The 24,396-nt window shown below is 36.2% G+C and overlaps 2 protein-coding genes across 4 annotated transcripts; both read right to left on the minus strand.

The window, feature by feature from the left end:
- Positions 1–671: 671 nt before the first annotated feature.
- On the minus strand, positions 672–15,065 carry LOC116305650 (uncharacterized). Its single transcript, XM_089037133.1, has 7 exons — positions 14,877–15,065; positions 12,889–12,991; positions 12,383–12,519; positions 10,647–10,746; positions 8,402–8,475; positions 7,124–7,253; positions 672–3,433 (listed from the first exon to the last, which is right to left on the minus strand). Exons 1-7 carry the CDS (start codon positions 15,050–15,052, stop codon positions 3,344–3,346), a joined length of 810 nt encoding a protein of 269 aa, XP_088893259.1. The 5' UTR covers positions 15,053–15,065; the 3' UTR covers positions 672–3,343.
- A 1,251-nt stretch (positions 15,066–16,316) lies between these two features.
- LOC116305649 (uncharacterized) lies at positions 16,317–23,323 on the minus strand. Of its 3 annotated transcripts, XM_031715604.2 has the most exons (6): positions 23,015–23,156; positions 21,284–21,390; positions 19,506–19,602; positions 18,001–18,119; positions 17,327–17,420; positions 16,317–16,589 (listed from the first exon to the last, which is right to left on the minus strand). In XM_031715604.2, the coding sequence occupies exons 2-6, from the start codon at positions 21,343–21,345 to the stop codon at positions 16,515–16,517; spliced, it is 447 nt and encodes a 148-aa protein (XP_031571464.1). In that variant the 5' UTR covers positions 21,346–21,390; positions 23,015–23,156; the 3' UTR covers positions 16,317–16,514. The 3 variants fall into 3 exon arrangements, with proteins under 3 accessions (XP_031571464.1, XP_031571460.1, XP_031571461.1); XM_031715600.1 differs by lacking the exon at positions 21,284–21,390 and having other exon boundaries at positions 23,015–23,323; XM_031715601.2 differs by lacking the exon at positions 23,015–23,156 and having other exon boundaries at positions 21,284–21,544.
- Between the last annotated feature and the right edge of the window lie 1,073 nt (positions 23,324–24,396).

Below are 24,396 nucleotides of genomic sequence, written 5' to 3' on the forward strand. Positions count from 1 at the left end.
GCCGTAAGAATAAGATCCTTTAGTACGAGTATCGGAAATTCTTGAGAGAATGTGATAAAATGGATAGAGAAACTTGGTTTATTCCCGCGAGGAGTTAGATGGAAAAACATTACAACCGAAAAGGAAACATGGATGCATAAGAACTGTGTTCTTCGTTGAGTTACTGGACGCGCAAGGGAATATTTTTAAATACGATTTATTTCTTTTGCAGTTTTCAATTTCAATTTCTGAATTTCAAATGATAATTATCTGATATAATTGTCATACAAAACATAATGATTTATCATTTCAGACCGCATGTCATTCCCTAGAGTATCATTTCTTTGTTTGGCGTTTGCGTATGAGAAGACACATGAATGAACAAATATAAATCAATATTGGAGGGTTTTCCTCTGGGTTTACCTGTTTTCAGTCCTGACTTCGATCAGCCCAGAGGTTGTTTCAGGGTTCAATTTGTGAGTTAGCCATGCCCTGACTTAGAACAGCTCAGAGGTTGTTTCAGGGTTTGATCTGTGAGTTAGCCATGCCCTGACTTAGATCAGCCAAGAGGTTGTTTAGCCATGCCCTGACTTAGATCGGCCCAGAGGTTGTTCCAGGGTTCGATCTATAAGTTAGCCGTGCCCTGACTTAGATCAGCTCAGAGGTCGTTCCAGGGTTCAATCTACGCGCCATGCCTTGACTTACATTTTATTTGCCCTGACTCTTCTTCCTACTAATTCATAGCCTAGGTTCCATGCAGTCTCTCTCTCGCTCAAGTGCCTCTCGACCGTAGGTTTCTCTCGCGAGAGAATGAAACCTATGCCCGTGAGATACTGAGGCGAGAGAGCCTCTGTACCTAGGGAAACTATATGATTCATTGTTGAGACTAAAAAAATATATATGAAAAATACTTTATCTTAATAGTAGAGTGCAAACAATTAATCCGTGAAACACTTATTACTTAATAGTACGAAATAGTGCTAGTTAAACAATAGAAAACAATGGAATTTGCATGAAATTGTGCTATTTAGTATTACTAAAGTTTCACGGTTATATTGTTTGCACTCTAGTGGATTTACTACTGGTAATGAACCAAGGTACTATTTTGTCAGTGGAACCTCTTCTGGAATCAGGCATCCAGGGCCAAATGCAAGGAAATAATATGGTGTCAATGCAAAGCATACACTTGTTCGCTTGTTCTGTCTTTCTTTTCTTCTTACATCCAGGATAGCGACAATTTTGCAGACTTAATTTATAAGAAAATACTGTAAATTTTGGCCCTGGATGCCTCGTTTTCAATCAGTGTCAGTATTAACCCGTTGAAACGTTCAGTCGAAACTTGCGTGTAACGCCGTTGCGACACAAGTTTTGCAGGTTACACGGCACAATTTAGGCTTTGTGACTTTCGTCGCAAGATAGCTTTACGAAAAATAGAACTGGTTTTTGGTTGTCGTGCAATCGAAAATTTTGTCAAGAACAAGTTTCAGAACAAAATTTCGCCGTGTAACTTCCCGTGAAACTTGTTTCGCAAAGCCGTTACACACGAGTTTCAGGTAAGAGTCTCAATGTGTCCAGTTGATCTAGAGTAGTGACGTAGGAATGACGTCACTGCAAAATCGAGGTGTCATGAAGCCTGTGAAAGTCGACCAGCAAAAAATCAAAAAATGTCCACCATTGCAATTAAAATATAAAACTCATTAATTATTGTGTTACTTTTATCAACCTCTTATTCCAGAGCGTACGTCATTTTTTCCATTTGGTGGCCTAGAAATCCATGAATTCAAGAGAAAGAATGACACGCCAGTTTTGCACATTTTCTGATTGGTAACAGTACCTTAATAAGCCTGAAGCGAGATGACGTTTTACCCCCGACTCTATACCATAATAGTTTCTAAAATTCTTTCATATTAAAATTTTTGATTCCTTAGAGAATGCAGGAACGATAGTCGCAATTAAAGAACAAAAGCAGTGTGAAAAGGATTATGGTCTAGAGACGGGAGTAAAACGTCATCTCGCTTCAGGCTTCATTGCTCTATAGAGCGTTTTCACTCACGTATTGGTGTACCAAACAATAGAACCTTTTTGCAGAGTTTTTGCATAAAAATAGAGTTCAATAGCCCGAGGCTAGAAAATGTATTGTTTTGGTACACAAAGATGGCCTCTGTGGCGTCACGTGTAAACGCTCTATAATATAATCACCTCTATATAACGCACAGACGTTTAGCAAGGTGCCAATGGGGTTATTAGTTAACTGACAACTGGCCAAAAAAAAAAAGTAATACATAAAATAATGATAATAGAGTGCAACAATATATCCGTGAAACACTAATTACTAAATTGTTCAAAATAGTGCTAGTTAAACAAAAGAAAACAATAGAATTAGCATAAAATAGTGTAAGTTACTAATATTTCACGGATATATTGTTTACACTCTAAATGACAAATAACCTAAAATTAGTAGTTAACAGATATTTTATTATTTTGGTTAATATTATGGCCAATGCCATAATAAAAAAACTAGTAGTTAACTGACAATTGGGTATACCCCCATTGGCACCTTCATTTAGATCCCGGCAAAATCACTATACATTCTTAGTTTCATAGTCCTGACCTTTATAGTGAACACCTCAACATTACAGACACCTCTATCTTACGGACACCTCTATGTTACGGACATCTCTATATTACAGACACCTCTATATTACAGACACCCGTCTATATTACAGACACCTCTATATTACGAACACCTCTATATTACAGACACCTCTATATTACGAACACCTCTATATTACAGACACCTCTATATTACGGACACCTTATATTACAGATACCTCTATATTTCGGACACCTCTATATTTCGGACACCTCTATATTACGGACACCTCTATATTATTTGTTTCTTCCATTTGATGTGAGTAGACCAGTTTCGAATTCCAAATTACCGCTGTGTTCCTTGATTACAGACTCATTTACGCAGGGTTAGCCTCGAATCAGTGTTTAAATATTCACAAATACCAACGGTAAAGTAAAGAATGCACAACTTCAACAATACAAACATTTTGAAACTCGACAGGCCTTGACTGGAACACGTGAATATTGTGCACAAACTCGAGGCTAACCCCGTGCAAATGAGTCTGTAATCAAGAAACACAGCGGTAATTTGGAATTCGAAACGGGTCTATTGCTGTACTTATGCTGTATGTGACGAATTCCAATAAGCTAAACTCCACGGTGGCTCCACGGTGTCCGTAACATAAGGTTCCAATGTATTTATTTTTTAGAATGTGTGGTTGTTTTTCTTTTCTTTCAGGATGAATTTGCAGTATAATTTACATAATAGAATTTGGAATACGGATATTCATTTTCACATGTCATAGTATTCGTGACCTCTTGTTTTTCTATACAACACGCAGCAACAGTATTTCATCTTCACACATGAAAATACACAACCATCCTTAAAGGGAATAACAAAAACGCAAAGTTCAACAAACACTCGAGCGTGAGGGGGTTAGGATGGCGTGGTGATAAAACGCCTCAGAGGTCCGGGACTCCAATCCCAGTCGCCCGCCCCATGTGAGCTGAGCTGGTTGGTTCTCATTCTGAGTCTGAGGGTTTTTCCCGACCTTCCTGTTTTTCCTCCCTCCCTCAAATCAACCCTAACTAATTCAAACTGGTTAGAGCTGTGCTCCAGGGTCATACATGAATTGTATAGCAGCTGCCAGAGGCGCCTTCACATGCTTTCAGTTCGACCCCGTTGAGCTGCGCCACTGCCTGTACTTGCAATGGTGATTAGCGATGACAAGTTACTACGGAAATTAAGTACACGAACGAACATATTTTTTTCATCCATCACAGCGGGGTGGATCCAGGGGGGTTTATTGGGTGACTAGCAACCACTTTTAAAGTTAAATAATAAGAATAAAGGACAAGGTAAGACCTAAAAAGGACGCTAGGTGATACCTTTAAAAGTCACCCCCCTTGAGATCCTTTCCATAAAGGGTTCTTCCTATATGAGAGGGAAACCAGAGAACCTGGAGAAAACCCATCATGTCAAGGGGGAGAGAAAAACAAATCAAACAAACTCACATCACATATGTGGCCGCGAATATGCGACGTTGCAAGCGATAATCTCGCTAAAGATCGATATCCCTTTCTATTCCCTTCTCAAAGTTCAGTTTCTACTATTTCAGTTGCTATATTCCAAATTTCAGCTTCTATATTCTAAATTTCAGCTTCTATATTCCACATTTCAGTTTCTATATTCCACATTTCAGTTTCTATATTCCACATTTCAGTTTCTATATTCCAAATTTCAGTTTCTATATTCTAAATTTCAGTTTCTATATTCCAAATTTCAGTTTCTATATTCTAAATTTCAGTTTCTATATTCCAAATTTCAGTTTCTATATTCTAAATTTCAGTTTCTATATTCCAAATTTCAGTTTCTATATTCCAAATTTCAGTTTCTATATTCTAAATTTCAGTTTCTATATTCCAAATTTCAGTTTCTATATTCTAAATTTCAGTTTCTATAGTCTAAATTTCAGCTTCTATATTCCACATTTCAGTTTCTATATTCCACATTTCAGTTTCTATATTCCACATTTCAGTTTCTATATTCCAAATTTCAGTTTCTATATTCTAAATTTCAGTTTCTATATTCCAAATTTCAGTTTCTATATTCCAAATTTCAGTTTCTATATTCTAAATTTCAGTTTCTATATTCCAAATTTCAGTTTCTATATTCTAAATTTCAGTTTCTATATTCTAAATTTCAGCTTCTATATTCCACATTTCAGTTTCTATATTCCACATTTCAGTTTCTATATTCTAAATTTCAGTTTCTATATTCCAAATTTCAGTTTCTATATTCTAAATTTCAGTTTCTATATTCCAAATTTCAGTTTCTATATTCTAAATTTCAGTTTCTATATTCTAAATTTCAGTTTCTATATTCTAAATTTCAGCTTCTATATTCCAAATTTCAGTTTCTATATTCCAAATTTCAGTTTCTATATTCTAAATTTCAGTTTCTATATTCCAAATTTCAGTTTCTATATTCTAAATTTCAGTTTCTATATTCTAAATTTCAGCTTCTATATTCCACATTTCAGTTTCTATATTCCACATTTCAGTTTCTATATTCCACATTTCAGTTTCTATATTCCAAATTTCAGTTTCTATATTCCACATTTCAGTTTCTATATTCCACATTTCAGTTTCTATATTCCAAATTTCAGTTTCTATATTCTAAATTTCAGTTTCTATATTCTAAATTTCAGCTTCTATATTCCACATTTCAGTTTCTATATTCCAAATTTCAGTTTCTATATTCCACATTTCAGTTTCTATATTCCAAATTTCAGTTTCTATATTCCAAATTTCAGTTTCTATATTCTAAATTTCAGTTTCTATATTCCAAATTTCAGTTTCTATATTCTAAATTTCAGTTTCTATATTCTAAATTTCAGCTTCTATATTCCACATTTCAGTTTCTATATTCCACATTTCAGTTTCTATATTCCACATTTCAGTTTCTATATTCCAAATTTCAGTTTCTATATTCTAAATTTCAGTTTCTATATTCCAAATTTCAGTTTCTATATTCTAAATTTCAGTTTCTATATTCCAAATTTCAGTTTCTATATTCTAAATTTCAGTTTGTATATTCCAAATTTCAGTTCCTATATTCCAAATTTCAGTTTCTATATTCCAAATTTCAGTTTCTATATTCCAAATTTCAGTTTCTATATTCCAAATTTCAGTTTCTATATTCCAAATTTCAGCTTCTATATTCCAAATTTCAGCTTCTATATTCTAAATTTCAGTTTCTATATTCCAAATTTCAGTTTCTATATTCCAAATTTCAGCTTCTATATCCCAAATTTCAGTTTCTATATTCTAAATTTCAGTTTCTATATTCCAAATTTCAGTTTCTATATTCCAAATTTCAGCTTCTATATTCCAAATTTCAGTTTCTATATTCTAAATTTCAGTTTCTATATTCCAAATTTCAGTTTCTATATTCTAAATTTCAGTTTCTATATTCCAAATTTCAGTTTCTATATTCTAAATTTCAGTTTCCATATTCCAAATTTCAGTTTCTATATTCCAAATTTCAGTTTCTATATTCTAAATTTCAGTTTCCATATTCCAAATTTCAGTTTCTATATTCCAAATTTCAGTTTCTATATTCTAAATTTCAGTTTCTATATTCCAAATTTCAGTTTCTATATTCCCAAATTTCAGTTTCTATATTCCCAAATTTCAGTTTCTATATTCTAAATTTCAGTTTCTATATTCTAAATTTCAGTTTCTATATTCCAAATTTCAGTTTCTATATTCCAAATTTCAGTTTCTATATTCCAAATTTCAGTTTCTATATTCCAAATTTCAATTTCTATATTCCAAATTTCAGTTTCTATATCCTAAATTTCAGTTTCTATATTCTAAATTTCAGTTTCTATATTCTAAATTTCAGTTTCTATATTCTAAATTTCAGTTTCTATATTCCAAATTTCAGTTTCTATATTCTAAATTTCAGTTTCTATATTCCAAATTTCAGTTTCTATATTCCAAATTTCAGTTTCTATATTCCCAAATTTCAGTTTCTATATTCTAAATTTCAGTTTCTATATTCCACATTTCAGTTTCTATATTCCAAATTTCAGTTTCTATATTCCAAATTTCAGTTTCTATATTCCAAATTTCAGTTTCTATATTCCAAATTTCAGTTTCTATATTCCAAATTTCAATTTCTATATTCCAAATTTCAGTTTCTATATCCTAAATTTCAGTTTCTATATTCTAAATTTCAGTTTCTATATTCTAAATTTCAGTTTCTATATTCTAAATTTCAGTTTCTATATTCTAAATTTCAGTTTCTATATTCCAAATTTCAGTTTCTATATTCCAAATTTCAGTTTCCATATTCTAAATTTCAGTTTCTATATTCTAAATTTCAGTTTCTATATTCCAAATTTCAGTTTCTATATTCCAAATTTCAGTTTCTATATTCTAAATTTCAGTTTCTATATTTCAAATTTCAGTTTCTATATTTCAAATTTCAGTTTCTATATTCCAAATTTTAGTTACTATATTCCAAATTCTCCCAGTTTTTTTCCAGTATTCCAAATTGTCCTACCTTGACAAGGAAAGGAAAATCAGCCCAGAAGGTGTGGTTGGGCAATACATCTGGTACAGACTGCTTATGTCGGATGAACACGTTGAAAAGGATCCCGAATATCAGATACAGCAAAACAAGTGGGAAAAATCTGATAAGGATTAAAGAATATTATTGTTATTGCTTTCATTATTACTTACCATTATGAATAATGTTATTGTGCCAACAAACAGAAAGAGCAGAACAAGTGGGAAAATATTCATGGTGACGATGATGATGATGGTGATGATGATGATGATAATTATTAGAGGACGATGCTATGATGATGATATGAAGATGATAATGTGATGATGGTGATGATGATAATATGATGATGGTGATGACATTGACAATATGATGATGATAATGATGATGATGATGATGATGATGACAATATGATGATGATGTGATGATGCTATGATGATGATGAGGGTGATGGTGAGGATGATAATGATGATGATGATGCTATGATAATGATGGTGATGATAACAATATGATGATAATGATGGTGATGATAACAATATGATGATGATGATGGTGATGATGATGACAATATGATGATGTGATGATGCTATGATGATGATGATGGTGATGATGATAATATGATGATGATGATGCTATGATAATGATGGTGATGATGACAATATGATGATGTGATGATGCTATGATGATGATGATGGTGATGATGATAATATGATGATGATGATGCTATGATAATGATGGTGATGATAACAATATGATGATGATGATGGTGATGATGATAATATGATGATGATGATGCTATGATGATGATGGTGATGATGATAATATGATGATGATGATGCGATGATAATGGTGATGATAACAATATGATGATGACGATGATGGTGATGATGATAATATGATGATGATGATGATGATATAATGATGATGATCGAGATGTTTAAAATGACTTTGTCCCCCTTTTGGTTATTTATCTACACCCATTAGCCGATTTAGCGGGGAAAACTGGGTCGAGTTGGCATTGCATTGTGGGACTGTTTGAGGAGACATATTTAGTTTCAAAGATGGCGTTTTTTTCCTTCCCTAAAACAGTCCCACAATGCACTGCAATGCCAACTCGACCCAGTCAGTTTTTTCTCAACCCGGTACGTTTATCATACACACACTTTGCCCAATCTCCAGCGCTAGATTAACAACCAGTTTCCCGTTCGTTTCTGTCAGGGGCAACGGTAGCCTTTCATGGTGGGAAATATTGCTATTTTCTTGTCGTTTACTTACATAATTAGTAAGATACTGCCCGTGCTCAGTGATGAAGAAGCTGGGCAAGCACTCTTGGCAGATAATGTTAAAGACTGTCGAGAAAAAATAAAAATTAAAAAAGATATGGGTAATAATAATCTAGTCATGATCCAATGTTCTCCTTCTACCTTTCCTCCGTTCATCCATATTCACCCTCCTTGCATTTATTTATTATCCATTCATCCACATCTCCCTCCCTCCCTCCCTACCTCCCCTCCAATTATTCATCCATCCATTCATCCATCCATTCATCCATCCATCCATCCATCCATTCATCCATTCATCCATTCATCCATTCATCCATCCATTCATCCATCCATTCATCCATCCATTCATCCATCCATTCATCCATCCATTCATCTATCCATCCATCCATTCATCTGCTCAGTTAGTCTATCTCTTTCATCACAATGTCCATTTGTGAATATGTTTCTTCGGGCCAAAAGTTTGATAAAACTACTACGTAAATACTTCACTTGTGAGTCATCTTGCCGTAAGCATTTCTTGTACAGGAAAAGTCGTTGCGATTTACTATGCCTCCCTACTTTGAATATAAGGATTTTGCCTTCCGTACGTATGGTATACATTCGACCCACAGGTTAGTTGGGCTTGTCTATTATAGAGATGAATAAGCAAATGGGTGCTCGGTAGAAATCATCATCGGTAAGCAAGATCAAAGGAACTTAGAGACAGAATCTCTGGTATTCATGCTTGTAACCATCATTTGCTGCTATTATTAGAATCACTAATTTTATCGTCTGTTTTTTTTCTGAATGTGCATACTGCGGCTCTACGCTTCAGGGTAACTCGTTACAACCATATATGAAAGACTTCACCATCTGAACAATGAGCGAGCGCATCAAATATGATCTTATTGTTGTGATGACGAAGTTTATCTTAAAGCCCGTACAAACAGTTGTTGGCAGTTGTTCGATATTGTTGGCGATTTTATTCAAACAGTCCCGACAAGTCCCAACATGCTTGGCATTATCCGCCATTTTGCTTGGACTTATTTTGGCTGTTTTTATAAAGCAAGTGAAAACGCATACGGCAATTATGGTTTTAAATTAAGTCCTTAGCGAAAACAGTACTCAAATTGTGTCCTGAAAAAACCATGGATGGATCAGACACCGAAACGAGAAAGGATACTTCAACAACACCATCAAACGACTCTGGAGCGACTTTGCGGCAAACGCCGTTTTAAACACGTGCCGAACTAAATTCATAAATTATGCAAAATAGCAAATCAATCATGCAAGTCGCATGACTTACACCAAAGCCGTGAAAACAGCCACTCCCCCACCTCCCAAAGACTCATTCCCCCCCCCCCCCCCCCCCCCCTGGCGAGCATGCGCTATACAAAGATAAGTGATGAACGAGACCGAGGAGCTCTGGATACGAAAATATATTCAAAACTACTCAAACTGAACATGTCCGCGTTTATAAAATCCTTGCCACGAGACGAGACCCTTGAGAAAAACAGGCAAACAGTGCAGAGTGCAACGCCATTCTCCGTTTTCTGTTTTGTTGTACTGCATTCCATAGAAATAAATGTCTGTTTTAATCGTGGTCGAGCGCTATATTTCGCCATCGCAAGGATATGCATTAATCAGGAAAAGACAAACAAATGTCCATGCGTTCCCCCGTGCATTTTCATGTCCAATTAAAATTATAATAACAATGGGTGAGCGAATTAAGATCGACATTGGTTCGACGTTTGCCGCCACGTAGGCCCTTTAGTCGGCCTTCCACCGAACCTATGTTAAATAGGTTCGGTGCGACGTTAGTTCGACGTTTGCCCTGGGCCTAATAAGCTCAGTTGGATAATAAATAACATTTTAGGGTGGAGTAAAAAAATTGCCACCCGTATTCCACCTAGCCTCCTCCGCAGGCTACTCCATATATTCTGTTCTATATCCTCTGTTGGGATCCCTGTGTTGATTCTTATGGCAGAGAAGAACTAGGAACGAGAGAGAGGAGGAGGAGTAGGGACGAGGGAGGGAGGGAAAAAGCGAGAGGAGTCCTAGGAAGCCCAAGGAGCAAAAGGATAGCAAAAAGAGCCAAGGAGATGTCTGCGGAGGAGGCTATATTCCACCCTAAAATGTCTAATAAGATCTACATATTCAGGATTTATCAAGTAACACCACCCCTCCCCTCTAAATCAGGTCCTGTAACATATATAACAATTGTAACCCCACCCCACCCCTCTAAATCAGGAGCTTACGTATGTTGATGAGGGTCCTAGTCCTGGCGTTTGGCTTACTCCTTTACCAGTACTTCCTTTTTTCTGCTCTTCATCACAAAGGAGAGTGACTTTCGTTGTTCTAAAAAAAGCCCTTTCTCGTGTTAGTAAAATCATGACGTCATCACTTTTTAACGATTTGTAAGCTTTATTATTATTTTTAAATGCATGAAGACCCCTACTTTTCTGACCAGAATTTAACAACCCTTTGATAGGTTAAAACGATTCAATTTTTTGGTGACTGTAACACAATCTAAAACAATTTATACCCCGTGACGGCTAGCGCCGAAAAGGTGAATTCACATAGTCATTTAAAAAAATAATTGATTCTCAATTAGTAGGCACCGTCCTTAATTAACTTCACAATTTGTAACGAAGAGAGTGTAATTAGACATACATGAACAACGTAGACAAAAAAATTGCAAAAAAAGGTCAGCAAATGACCTATGAAAGGTCTATTTTGGGTCATTATTTCTCAATTGACACGGTTTTCTTTGTTATTCACAAGGCTAAATTTTTGTTATAACCCTCATTATAAATGCGAGGTCAATATATAGTTATTAACCCGGTTAATAACTATATATAGACCGTTCGCATTTATAATGAGCAACATTTGATAGAAAACCTTCTTTATTGAGAAATAAAATACTTAATTACCTCGAACGTCGGCAATAAGCCTATACATCCCTCGGGACTGCGGCCCTCGGTAATTTAAGTAATGCACTAGTCAATTGAAACCCCCACCTCCGACCCCCGCGAAATACCGGGGATTTTAACATTTGAGTGGTGTTAAAATCAGACATTTTCCCCGGTAGTCGGAGGCACATTCACTGTTAAAACCCCCGCTATTGTGGTCCCGTTATTTTGGTTTAGTAGTCAACGAGAAACACATTTCACGCCAACTCCAAATTCTTGTGCTACACAGTAGTAAACGCTGGCAACTAAATATTCAATGCTCAATATTTTCATGGGCTCTGAACCTCAAATCGTGCGAAAACGTTTAGGTTTACGTCTAGTCAGCTGAGAATTTAATGGTATCAAATTGAAAATGAACAATGCTTGTAAATATTGCGAAGCAGTAGTTTTAATAGATTAATCATGATCTGATTCTACATTCGAACTGACCGAAACGACTGAACAAGACCCGCGTATAAGAACCTGGTTTTTTTAAAGAACCTGTTAGGCTACATTGAGTCACTTTAAGACCCCTCCACATAAGAACCTATTAATTTTAAGAAAGGTTCTTATCAGTGGAGTTCAGTGTAAAAGTGTATAGGTAGAAACTGCTATAAATTTGTTTGAGCATGTGTTTTGTGTAGAACATACTGCTCTGTACTAGGTTACGGGCTGCCTGTGCTTGGTATCACAACGCCTTCTTGGTATTTTTCAAGATGGCCGACCTCCTGTTTCCAGGCCCTTACACATTCAAAAGAGCGTTAAAATCCCCGCTCGATTCCCTGCTCAGAAAACTATTCGTTAAATCCCCGAACCCCCGGTGCAATCATGCTCTCAAAAGCACATCAAAAACGCGTCACGTCCCCGTTCAGTGCCCCGCTCGGTCGGGGGGCGGGGGTTTCAATTGACTAGTGCATAAGCAATTCCATCTTTGGGTTTTCACCTAGTATGGAGCGCAGAATTCTCAGTGTTGTGATTGTCCCAGCTCGGTGTGATATAACAGCAAATGCTGAACGATTTTTAGTAGTGTTCGGTATACATACCTTGTATATCCATAGCTATCTTTAGAGGATTTGTAAGTCATGACGACATGATTGGACTCGTCAACTGTGAACGATGGGTTGGATGCATCACAAGGGTAGTAAGAGGGGGGAAGTATCTGTGGATCTCTCTGACAAAGCTGGATGACGATATAAATATAACAGAATTCAATAAGAACTTGGAGAGCTGAGATACCAAAAAACAGCACTATTTGATTTTATTCCACACCATAGAAAATAGAAATGCGTAGATTCAACGCGCAGCACACGCTGGGACGGAAGAGTGATATACTGATAAATATACAACGAATTTCCTGCATACTGATTGGTTGTATTTTCTATAGCATTGTTTTATAGTTTTGAGTTGGGGAAGGAAGAATGTTTGCGCATGCGTGCCTTTTAAAACAATTAGTCCTCTCGCCTACAAGTCAATACGAGCCCAATTGGGCCTCAAAGACTAATTACCAAGTATACCACTCAGAAGCATTGTATAACTAGAGTGTACTTACGTTCGCTCCTGTGCAGGCAGAGTCCTCTCCAGTCAATTTGATTGGTGTACAAGGATTGTATTTATATGTGTATGATTGACCCTCTTCAGGAATGTCAGTGAATCTGAAAAACGTATGCGGAAATAAGGTAATAATGAACGCAGTCAGTATGATTTTATCCTTCAAACCTTCACATTTCGATACCCTAAAACAATCTCTTTGATGATCTAAGTCAGGGCACGGCTAACACACAGATCGAACCCTGAAACAACCTCTGGGCTGATCTGAGTCAGGGCACGGCTAACTCACAGATCAAACCCTGAAACAACCTCTGGGCTGATCTAAGTCAGGGCATGGCTCGCTCACATATCAAACCCTGAAACAACCTCTGGGCTGATCTAAGTCAGGGCATGGCTAACTCACAGATAGAACCCTGAAACAACCTCTGGGCTGATCTAAGTCAGGGCACGGCTAACACACAGATAGAATTGGACTTTAGCGTGTTTCATTTTGCAGAGGGAGGAAAACGGGAGAATCCGGAGAAACACCAGCGAATCAAGGGAGAGACTCCTAAAAAAAACTCTGCTTACGTGTGATGCTGAGCCCAGGAATGAAACACGTGACTGAGAGAGGAATGCAAACTACTACCGCAACACCACTGACCCATGAATTCGTTATCAGGTAAGAAAAAGACCTAACTGAGTGGTTTAGTATACCTGATAAAACACGATCTGCAAATTTTTTGAACAGCCAGAAAAATTCATAAATAATTCGTGAAACTGTAATCTCTAGTGTTAGGGCACATATGCGGGTAGTGCATGTTTTTTATATAAAGAAAAATAAAGATGCTAAATAGTCTTTATCAAGTACTAAAGAACAATGCACGCACTCTGATTATCGGTACAGTCGACTCTCCCGTAAGCGACCATCTCGGGGCCAGGAGGAAGTGGTCGCTTACGGGAGATGGTCGCTTACGAGTGTTAGCACAGGAAGCCCAAACAATGGGAATCCCAACACAGGAAGCCTAAACCCTTTATAATTTTGTAACTCGCGTGTTAAAACTACTGTATTAAGGATTAAATTGTTTTAATCAAAATTTGTAATGTGCTATATGTTTACAGTAGTGTAATTGTCAATATTTCGTCGGGTTTTCAATACCCGATGACTTTATGTTCTTAAATTTTTATTATATAGGATCTGTCACCATTACTGGCTCTTGGGTGGTCGCTTACGGGAGAGGAAAAACAATGAAAAATTCCAAAATTTTAACTCCAAAGGTGGTCGCGGTCGCTTACGAGAGTGGTCGCTTACGAGAGAGGTTTTTTTTACAGAGTTTAAATGGGGAACAAAACGGGAAGTTCAAAAAGTGGTCGCTTATGGGAGATGGTCGCTTACGAGAGTGGTCGTTCAAAGAGAGTCGAATGTAATCTGATCTCGAATCCAAGAGTTCAGAATCCAGATTCCAGATTTTGTCAAACCTTAGTGACCCGAGTCTCGTGATGAAAAAATAATCTTTAGTTAGACGATCACGTTTATTTTTAATTTTTTTGAACATTTAGGAACTGAGAACGTAAGACAATCCAGGACCGCGATTAACGAGCTGCACGCGAGACATCGAGAGCTTGTACAGTAAAATAAAAATTATAGGTTATCGTTGGCTGATTGAAGCAAATCGAGCCGGCACGGAGAACTCTGCGCGTGGTCAGCTCGGCTTCAAACGCTTTAATACTAGAGCACGAAGATTTAGACTTTGATACATTAGATATATTATTGCCTGAGTTAGAATTCAATGTCATAATCTTGTTAGTTCTCTGAATAACTGTTCACAAACGGACTAGATTTCTAATTGATTCCGTTTTATTTTGGCTTCCATCAGAAATTAAAACAAATTTACCCCAACATTTTACTAAGATACCCCAGATAAGGCACTAGGTCCATATATGAACCTAAGCCTAACTATATACAAATCAACTTAATTCAACTAACTAGGGTCTCGTGCAAAATCTTACCTTGGTTTACCGTCTTTGTTGTCTAAATCGCTCAAGTCTATGACACTGCCATCGTCCAGCTCACATTTACAGTTACTTAACTTTTTACAAGTTTTGGCCAAAACTATGGGTATAACGACCAAAGAAATAAAAAATATTCGTGCTACACTTCCTGCACGTCTCCGAAAGAACGCCATCTTGAACAGCAACGGTTACTATGTAGGGTGGTGAGAGTCTTTTTTGTCATGCCAATGTGCACTAGGCCGTTTAACCCGTCACGCAACGCTCCTTGCGAGGGAGACTACAGTATTTCCAAAGTTACAAAGAAAGACTAAGTATTTTGAAAAACAATTTTCAAATAACTTTTTCATTTTTTCAACGTGTTTTACAGAGCCGGCCTTTTCTTGTTTTAAGTGTCGTTTGAGAAAAAAAACTTTATAGACCTTGAAAACCACTTATCTCGGCTGTGCTGTCATATTATGAGAAAATGTATGGTGATACTTAAAAAACTCAATGAAATCGTCAAAATGTGAAATAAAGTAAAGAAAATCCTGATGATGAATCCTGATGAATAGTACCTCTTTGGCCCTGTGTACTTAAATTTTGGATTAAGCCAGGTTTTATTAACATACTACTTTTCAGAAACCTAGCTTGGGCTACCTAACTACAGATAGATTTGGAATTTAGCTTGTTAGTTTGTGGAAGAAAGAAAATTGGACCCGGAAAACAACCTTTGAATCAAGGGAGAGACCAAACAAACAACATACATAATAACAAACTCTGCTCACATGCTTATTAGTCCACGATTTGATTTATTCAGTATGTACACAGATTTGATTGATTGTTTGAAGACTTTATTTAATGAGAGTGACAGGTGACAGTAATTTGGTTAGCTGATTAACTTGTGGCCCGATTAAACCTTGAATCCACACTGCTTATATATTAAAACAATAAGGACACTAGAACGGTGATAACGCATTGAGATTTTTGTCACTTTTTTTAAGGCATACTGTAAATCATCCCTTGAGTCAATCGATAGGAAATAAGATTTATTTTCATCACTCGTTGTATTTGAATTCAATGCTATACTTTAGAGGGTCTGAAACGTAAAACGCGTAGGACTGTAATAACCCTGGGGGAAAAACTGGAAGCGTTCACGGTTGTGTGGGCAGGGTAAGGGGGCGATCCTAAATCCATCTTATCCACAAAACAATGCCTAATATTGATGTACTAATGGATAGCTACGAATTTTGGTGAAATTTCATGCTGGTACCTCTATTCCTATTGACTTAATTATTTTCATGGCTGCAAACTGAAATCAAAATCCCATTTCCAATCGACCTCTTTAGCTTGGGCGTAATGTTTTCTCATTTTAGAGCACGCGTGTCATTCCCTTGAGTATCATTTCTTTGTTAACTGGTTGTGCATGTGAAGCCACATGATTGAATATGGAAGCAAATATGTTTAAACCCAAAAGATTTATTCAAAACCTTCAAGACAACAAACTAGTTATAATATGTTGCAAAAGTTCAGCAATTGAACTCATACGTACAATAATCGCACAAAAAGTCTTCCCTATACCAAAAGCCCTTAAAACACATATGCAAAGATAACGAAGCCAGACGCCAATGGTCTTTCTCAATAAACCGTTTGATGCGGCTATTTTTTAAGGTCAACAGACTCGTACATTGGGCATACGTCAGGGCAAGCACATCTTGATGTGAACGTTCCAACCTGTTGTACAAAAAATAATATACTAAGAAATTATCATTTGACAAAAAATTGAGTTGTCTTATGATATGCCATCTTGAACACACAAGCCGAGCGAGATTCAGAGCAGGATTAATTACAATTATTAAACTAAACTTCAATTATATTTTACGACCACCACTCCCCACGGAGCTCTTCCGTGATGTTCCCTCCACACGCACTCAATCACATGTTGATTTTTTTTATGATATGCGAGCTTGAACATACAAGCCGCAGAGCGAGGTTCAGAGTAGGATTAATTGAAAAATTATTTTAAAACTAAACTTAAATTATATGTTAAATGTATGCTACATCGAGTGTATAAGCAGATTAAAAAATCTGCCTCAGTTAGGTTCTCGCGGGACTCGAACCACTGACCTCTCGTTTGCTAGACGAGTTCTCAACCGCTCGGCCACTGAGGCTTTTAAAGTTAATTTATATTTTACGACCACCACTTCATTCTATATTTACAACATACAATACTCAACTCACATGTTGCTTTTTACAGAGAAGGGGAAACCGGAGAAAACGCTCGGCTCATGGCAAGGGAGAGAACAACACAAAAGAAAAAAACACATCAAACAAACTCAACTCAAATATGGTCGTATTACCGTATGTGAAATGCAAAATTCTCGTTCAACTCTTTTTTTTCCCCACAGAAAATTCAGCTTATCAATAAAATTTGAAAATCAAAAATTGCTTCAAACCTCATGGATACTCACATATATACTTTCTGTACCTACACCATATTCTGATATCCCATCCACAAAGGAGCCTTTTTCTGTTGCATCACATTTTAGTGTCACCTGAAGCTTCCTGAATAAGAAAAAAAAAATCAAATCAATCCTTGTTTGCAATCCTTAAGGTGACTGCCTACTTTTGCAAAAAGATGTAAACTTCTTTTAAAACTTCGATTTTCCGAATTGAAATTTAATGCTGATTCCAAACCTGGAAAGAAAAATTTGGTGTCCCGAGCTTGTTTTCGAGATAATCATCATTTAATGGAAGCCTACGCGTGAGCATTTGGAGCAAAAATTGCACCACCGGAAGTGATTAGAAAAAAATTAAGATTCATAAGATAATAGTTATCAGACTCTATGATTGCACGAATGACAGCTAGTCAATCATTCTACAATAATACATGGATATTTTTGACAAAAAGACAAAGAGTTACAGTGATATTGTTATATTTTGTAGTTTCGGTGCTCTTAAAAAATCTCAAAAAGTCCGAACAAAAATCCCTATAAAAATTTTTTTTTTCATGTGTTACTGACATAAACTTTTTCTAAAATGTTAATATAACCTAGATTTTTAGGTTTTTAAAAAAAAAATGATTTATTAAAAAAAAGAAAAGCAAATATAAGATACTAAACGAACCGGGCTGTACTGTCCCTACCTGCCATGATCTTCATAAGTCACTTTTTCATAGGTTATCAGTACCGTACCATCAGGATTGACAGAGAAAGTTGTATTAGGCTTTCCAACAGGAAACAGATCTGGTGTATGCTGACAAGCCTAGAAAGGTGGGAAGGAAGCTAAATTAGGTAAATAAGAAGGTAGAGGAATAAAGGGAGAAAGCTAACTTAGCTTCACTAACAAGTCCAATGGACTATTTCGACGATACGGCAGCCATCTTGGATCGTAAGGCATTATGGGGCATCCGCGGGGCATATAAAGCTTTGTCACAGCAATGATGTCAATTGATATTAACAGCTCAACACAAGAGAATACGCGAAAGATGAATTAAGACGGCACCTTTCCCATAAAAGAAAGACATGCACTATAGAAACTTTATATTTTTCGTCATCTTTGTTTTGTTTTGCCTCCCACCTCCACACCCCCCCCCCCTCCCCCTCACCGGCAAGATGGCCGCCGTATCATCGTAGTCTCCCGGTGCAATGGTGCATGGGGATATATTAATAAATCAAAGCAACACTACTAATACACAGCTCAGTGGTCACAGTGAAGAGAGGTCAGATCGAATAGAACAAGAAGTCAAATCAAATCCTAATCATAATACAGTAATACAGATTGGATGTGATCAGCCCACTTTAATTTGATTTTCGAGCTAATTTCGAGTCGATAATTTTTCCAGCCAATCTGATCAACTTAAAATGATTTCATGCTTGAGGCACAGACAGTTGTAGGCTCAAATGCGGAGGCCCAGGTAAGTCCATTTAAAAAGTCTAAAACAGAGACATTTGGTATATGTTCAAGGTATGGTATATGGTAATTACAGTGACGTGTATACGACGAGCAAATAAAACTCAGGTGATTTCCAAGGCATTGAACAATCCCTTTAATACTGTGCTGAATGTTTCAGCTTATAAAGCTCTTCCAATTTTGAAAACTTTCAAAACATCACTCGTATTCTATAAATTCCGAATTGTACTCGAGATAGTGCGATTTCCTATACAAATATTGTTTTACAGTTAAATGCTAAGCTATACTATTTTTAAAAAGGTTGTCGGAGCAAAGGTGCCATATAGGCAATAGGCGATAGGTGGTATTCGATGAGTGGTATGTGATAGGTCATATTCCAAGATCCAAGAACATCTGGAATGACTTGTGTTTCTCATCATTTTTCTTGTCAAGAACACGGAAGTTAGTGTTGAGATATTGCGTGTTGTTTCTAGACGACAAAACCATTTTAGGGCTTTGATCATTCGTTTTTATTCGTTATCTCCTTTATCTATTGACTCCGACAACCTTTTTTTTAAAACTCTCTTGGAGTACGCGAAGCGTAGAAACGAGCTTTGAAAAATGTGAACAAGCATTAGGGCACAGGCAACCCAATCTCTGAAAAATGCAACGCGATATTGGAATCGGCTTATATTTGCCTTTTGTATACTTTTGACCTGTAGTTTCCTTGCTAACATCAAGCTGGTTGACCACACTTACATTACTGCCTTGACATGGTCCTTCAGTCTTAAGAGGAGTACAAGGGTTCCAGTCAAATGTGTAGATTGGTATCACTGTGTCTGGGATTCCTGTAAACCTACAAAATATCACATACAATATCCAATGCAAAATGTAATATATTCATTGCCGAACAACGTGGTTTCCTTTTAGATTGGAACATTTTGGAACATTTAACCGTGTATTTTGTTTACATTTTGATTTTGTTTTACATTGAATTTATGAAGAATTTATAAATTGTTCAATTTACTTTGCTTTTCAAATTTATTTCATTGGGTTTTTTAATGTTTTAGGTGAAAAATTCAAATAATTCGCCTAAATAAAAACTATTGTTATATATCTACGAAATTTTCCAATCAGTAACGAACACTCTCATTGGTTGAAAGATGACCACGTGACACTAGTTAAAACTAAATGTATCAGGACCTGCCGACTGACACTAGAGAAAAACGTTTGCGCATGCGTTCATTTCAGCAGCTTTTTAAGAATTTATGAAGAGTTATTGAGTGAGAAAATAAATGTTTGTTATCTCCAAGTATACAAAAAAGTTCGAGAGTGTACTTTCGTCAGACCAAGATACTGTATTAACAAACACAATATGAAAGAATTTATTAGCCTTAAGTTTCAAGTATGGACACTAAGTTTTGGCATTTTGTAAATTTGCCCTATTTCACTATGACGTCACTACTCGTTTATGTGGGGGATAGAATCGCCAAATCCAATAGAAAATTCAACAAAATTTGCTCTTAGCGAAACAGTTTAATCTAAAATGGCTTGGTTTTCAGATATAATATGTGTTAATATGTACTAAAAAATATTCTGAGCGTTTGCTGGCTATTCTACTTTTCTTCAAGAGTCGATTTCGTGGATTGATACGGGTCGTGGATTGATACGGGTTTTAGAACAATTTTCGGTGAATTTGCGTTGATTTAACCCCCTCCGACGACCATGATCCTTTGCGTTTAAACAATAGATTGTTTTGATGTGACGTCATAGTGAAATAGGGCAATTTCAGGCATTTTTGAAAGTCAAATTTACTTATGTCTTGACTAATTTGCATACGGATTCAGAGCATGCGCTGACGTTTTATCCCAATCGGGAAATAAGTTGCACGTGACAAAAACCGTGAAAATAAACAAGTGTATGTGATCAGAACGTGAAAATCGCTGATGGCGTGATATTTTGCACCAATCAAGAGCAGATTTTTTTGCTCGATTTTTCAGTACAAATGGAGCTCGAAGCTACAGAGAAATCACAGACTTTTACTGAGAAAAACGATTCGGAAAATACGAAAAAAGCGACTAAAAATGCTGTTGCTACTCTCCTCGCCTTTTGGTAGAGAAATACAAGACCGTATGTGAGTTGTATTTGTAAAATCATGGTCGGTTTTCATGCATTTAGCTTGCTAAATAAAGTTCTTATTTCGTAAACTGACTTCTCAATATTTCTCAATTGCTATATAACAAAACACTTAATGTCTGGTCCCTCGGAAAATTAGTTAGTTTTGTTTTCCCTCGAGTCTCGATGTTTCCCTCCGCTTCGCCTCGTGAAACATCGACACTCTCGGGGGGAAAAAACGTACTTCGCCGAGGGAGACATCGAGACTCTCGGGAAAATAAAACTAACTATTTCCCTCGCGGCCAGACATTCAGTGTATATTACGCGCATGCAGCAACAATTTGACTTTTTTTCATGGATTTAGTGTTTGCGCTCTAAATTGACTGAATAAAAATACTTCTTGGAGAACATGCCATTCTTACCTAGGTGTTCCATCTTCATTATCGATAGCATGCAGGCTAATTATCCCTGTACCATCGTCCATGATACAAGAACACGTATCTATCTTGTGACACTCTTTGCCAGGTATCTGTGCCGGAAAAAAGGCAAGAGTAACGAAGAAAAGCAAGTGAAGAGTTCCTTGCGACGCCATCTTGTGTTATTAAATCGTTTTATTGTAAACGTGTAATGTTTGACTATCCCATCATGCGATTGCTCACGTATATCGAATAATATATATATATTTGGGCACAGTCCAATTTGAATGAAACTGAAAGGTAAAAATTAGATCGGGAAAAAAAATCTTCAATTTTTTTTATTCGAGATGAAGATACTTTCTCCCATAATAAAAACCATGAAGTGAATTCGAATCGAAATGCACTACATTGTTTTCTTTGTGCGAGTATGCTCTCCCACTTAGGAATTTTGTACACAACTCACCACCCACCCCAAGGGGCTAGTTTTGTTCTTGGAAGATTCCTCAACAAAGTTTTCCATGGCCGACATAATAGGCTTTGAATTTTTTTACTTAAAAACAACTTAAGATAACTACAGATAATCCAATACAATATCAGGTTTAGTGAAATTTACCTCGGATTACTTTCATTGAAATCGAAAATCTGGAGATTTAGGACAAATCAAGACTAAAAAACAGACTTAAAAACTGGTTAAGGTGAGCAAAAAATAAGCTTACTTAATTACGTCTTTTACATAACGATGTTTGGTTTTCCATAGGAATTTTTTAATGTTTTTATACTGAAATGTATTTTTACCCCAATGAAAATAAAAAAATAAATGCTTTTGTAGCAACCGAGAGAAAATTGGCTGGAGATCATAAACTAGCTAAACTTGAGAAATAAGGCCCTGAACGTTAAAACCAAATGAGTCATCAGTTAAAAAATAGCTTTATAGCTTTATCCTAATTCTTTTTTAATATGTTTTTATTTCTTTCATATAAGCCTTAACTACTTTTCAAGAAGCTTGAAAACTTAAGCTTACTAGATTTTGAGATTTGATTTTACCAGTTTTCATCTGTTTTCATGTGTGAGAAAGATACGGAAATTACGAACGACAAAAGTTTTCCAAAAACAAAGTTTACATTCAGTTAAACTTGACAAGAACCGACTGAGAGAAAATAAAAGATAATGCAAAATGCAATGCAAAATACAAAATGAAGAATTTCTTTGTCAGTAAATTTAATTGGCATTTGTAAATGTTTTTGAATATTTCTAGCATTTTAAAGTGAAAGTCTAGGTCTTTATACAATAACATCTCTCAACAACACAAATTTAATTGCATAATCATACTTGCTCGAACAGCTTAATAAACAGTTGAATGTTTGGTGTAAATTTATATTTCATTCAATAATTAAATAAATTATCTGTAGAAAGATACATATTAAATTATTGAATGAAAGTCTTCTTCATGGTTTGCCGATCCCGCGATAGAAGGCTAGCATTGCTGTACTTGGACGAAAAACATACGATAGTTGGTTAAAATCAACCGAATTGTTAAAGATTTACAAAGCTAAATGAAAGACGAAAATTTTTTTTCTTAGTATGCTCTCCGTGTTATATTTTCTACAGCATTAAAATAAATTAAGGATATCTATAGAAATATTAATTCTGAGAGAAAGTCTTTGATTTGTCGATTGGTCGAGAAAAATGCTTGTCAAAAATATAATAATATACGATTGTTTGCTAAAAAACACACACCTGAATTCTTGAAGAACACTTATGGATCCATCTTTGACTACATGAAAGTTTTTTTGAAAATTGTTTTGGTCTATAACTTGTACTAAACCGCTTTTATCTGTGCTATTGAGAGCCACATTTGTGAGTAGTTTTGCTTTCACATCAAGCGGGATACACGGACGGACGGACGGAAGTGACGTCAGCCAAGCCATGAAAAATCAACTCGATGGTTTACCATTTTTTCTTAAGCATGGTGCTTCGCTATTAACGTGTCATGTTTTCTGTACTTCACTTCATTGTACGAAGAATAAACAACACACGAGAGCAAAATTTAGTCATGGATTGAAGTCATAAAATCTTGGATTTCAATTCCAACACGTACGAATACTGAGAAGTGCCAACCTTTAACCTGTTGAGCTTCGAAACAACTTTAAAATATTATACTGTTCTCATTTTTCATTTGATTGGTTTTAAAATTTGCCACACACCGAAACTTGTCCGTGTGGACGAGACGAGACATAAATGTGGCAATTATTTTGACGTGTGCGCATTTAAACATGGCGGCTTCAAGAGAGAGAAAAAACATGATACTATTAAAAAAAGAGGAAAAGAAAAACCACGAGAATAAAAGAACGGGAAAATAAACTTGAAACTACTGACCCGAAAAAGTTTTGAAAGCCATCACGTTTCCATCTACTCTTTTACAAGATTATCAGGAAATCCTCGAGCCTCTCTACGTAACTGGGTTTTCCAGAGTTTCACCGAACATCTTCTATGTATTTTTTAGTCTTTTCTATTTGATATATCATCAATAAAGTGGTTATTGCAGCAGCATTTCTAGTTCTTTTCTTTATTGGCACCATCTTGTTTTGTTCACTAGCCTTCATTTCATCGGCTCCGCTGTCAGAAATTATTACTGACGCAAATTGACAGCAAATATTTGTCGATCGTCTACACAAGCAAACAAAAGTTGCCACATAAAGTTGTCACATGAAAATTGCTCGTGTAGACGCCTTTAAGATATGGGGGAAAATCAACCCGAGGCTTAGGAGAGAGCGGGAGCTCCTAACCATAGAGGCTATAGCTCACCGCTGTGGGGAGGTGTGTGGGTCGTTGCCGACGACTTCCTCGTACGGTTCAAGAAAGCCCTAAGTCTACGACTTAACTCTGCTAAATCATGAAAGCAGGATTTTATACAGAGAAACCCATGTGTTGCCGTCAAAATCTGCTAATTTTTGCCTATTGTACGCGGATTACCCTAGTGCAGATGATGAAAAACACACCTAGCCGTAGCTAGGGGGACAGAGGGCACGTGCCCTCCAAAAGTCGAGGACTTGCTACGTCCCCTGAAAAATAAATTCTGGGTCCAAAACGAAAAGCAGTTCTAAAAAAATCCTGAGTTC

The sequence above is a fragment of the Actinia tenebrosa genome, unplaced genomic scaffold (assembly GCF_029948245.1).
Source record: "Actinia tenebrosa isolate PJP-AT-01 unplaced genomic scaffold, QUT_ActTen_1.0 PGA_scaffold4__44_contigs__length_22323623, whole genome shotgun sequence".
Classification (NCBI taxonomy): Eukaryota; Metazoa; Cnidaria; class Anthozoa; order Actiniaria; family Actiniidae; genus Actinia; species Actinia tenebrosa.

What these genes read in the sequence shown, in the direction of transcription:
- LOC116305650 (XM_089037133.1), bottom strand. Translation starts at nt 15,052, where the DNA reads ATGGCGTTCTTTCGGAGACGTGCAGGAAGTGTAGCACGAATATTTTTT. An exon ending in CTGCCTGCACAGGAGCGAAC is followed by an intron (nt 12,520 to 12,888) that starts GTAAGTACACTC and finishes ATCGTCATCCAG; the next exon opens with CTTTGTCAGAGAGATCCACA. An exon ending in GGCAGTATCTTACTAATTAT is followed by an intron (nt 7,254 to 8,401) that starts GTAAGTAAACGA and finishes AATCCTTATCAG; the next exon opens with ATTTTTCCCACTTGTTTTGC.
- LOC116305649 (XM_031715600.1), bottom strand. Translation starts at nt 23,205, where the DNA reads ATGGCTTGGCTGACGTCACTTCCGTCCGTCCGTCCGTGTATCCCGCTT. An exon ending in AGTGTTCTTCAAGAATTCAG is followed by an intron (nt 19,603 to 23,014) that starts GTGTGTGTTTTT and finishes GATATTTTGTAG; the next exon opens with GTTTACAGGAATCCCAGACA. An exon ending in ACTTATGAAGATCATGGCAG is followed by an intron (nt 17,421 to 18,000) that starts GTAGGGACAGTA and finishes TTTCTTATTCAG; the next exon opens with GAAGCTTCAGGTGACACTAA.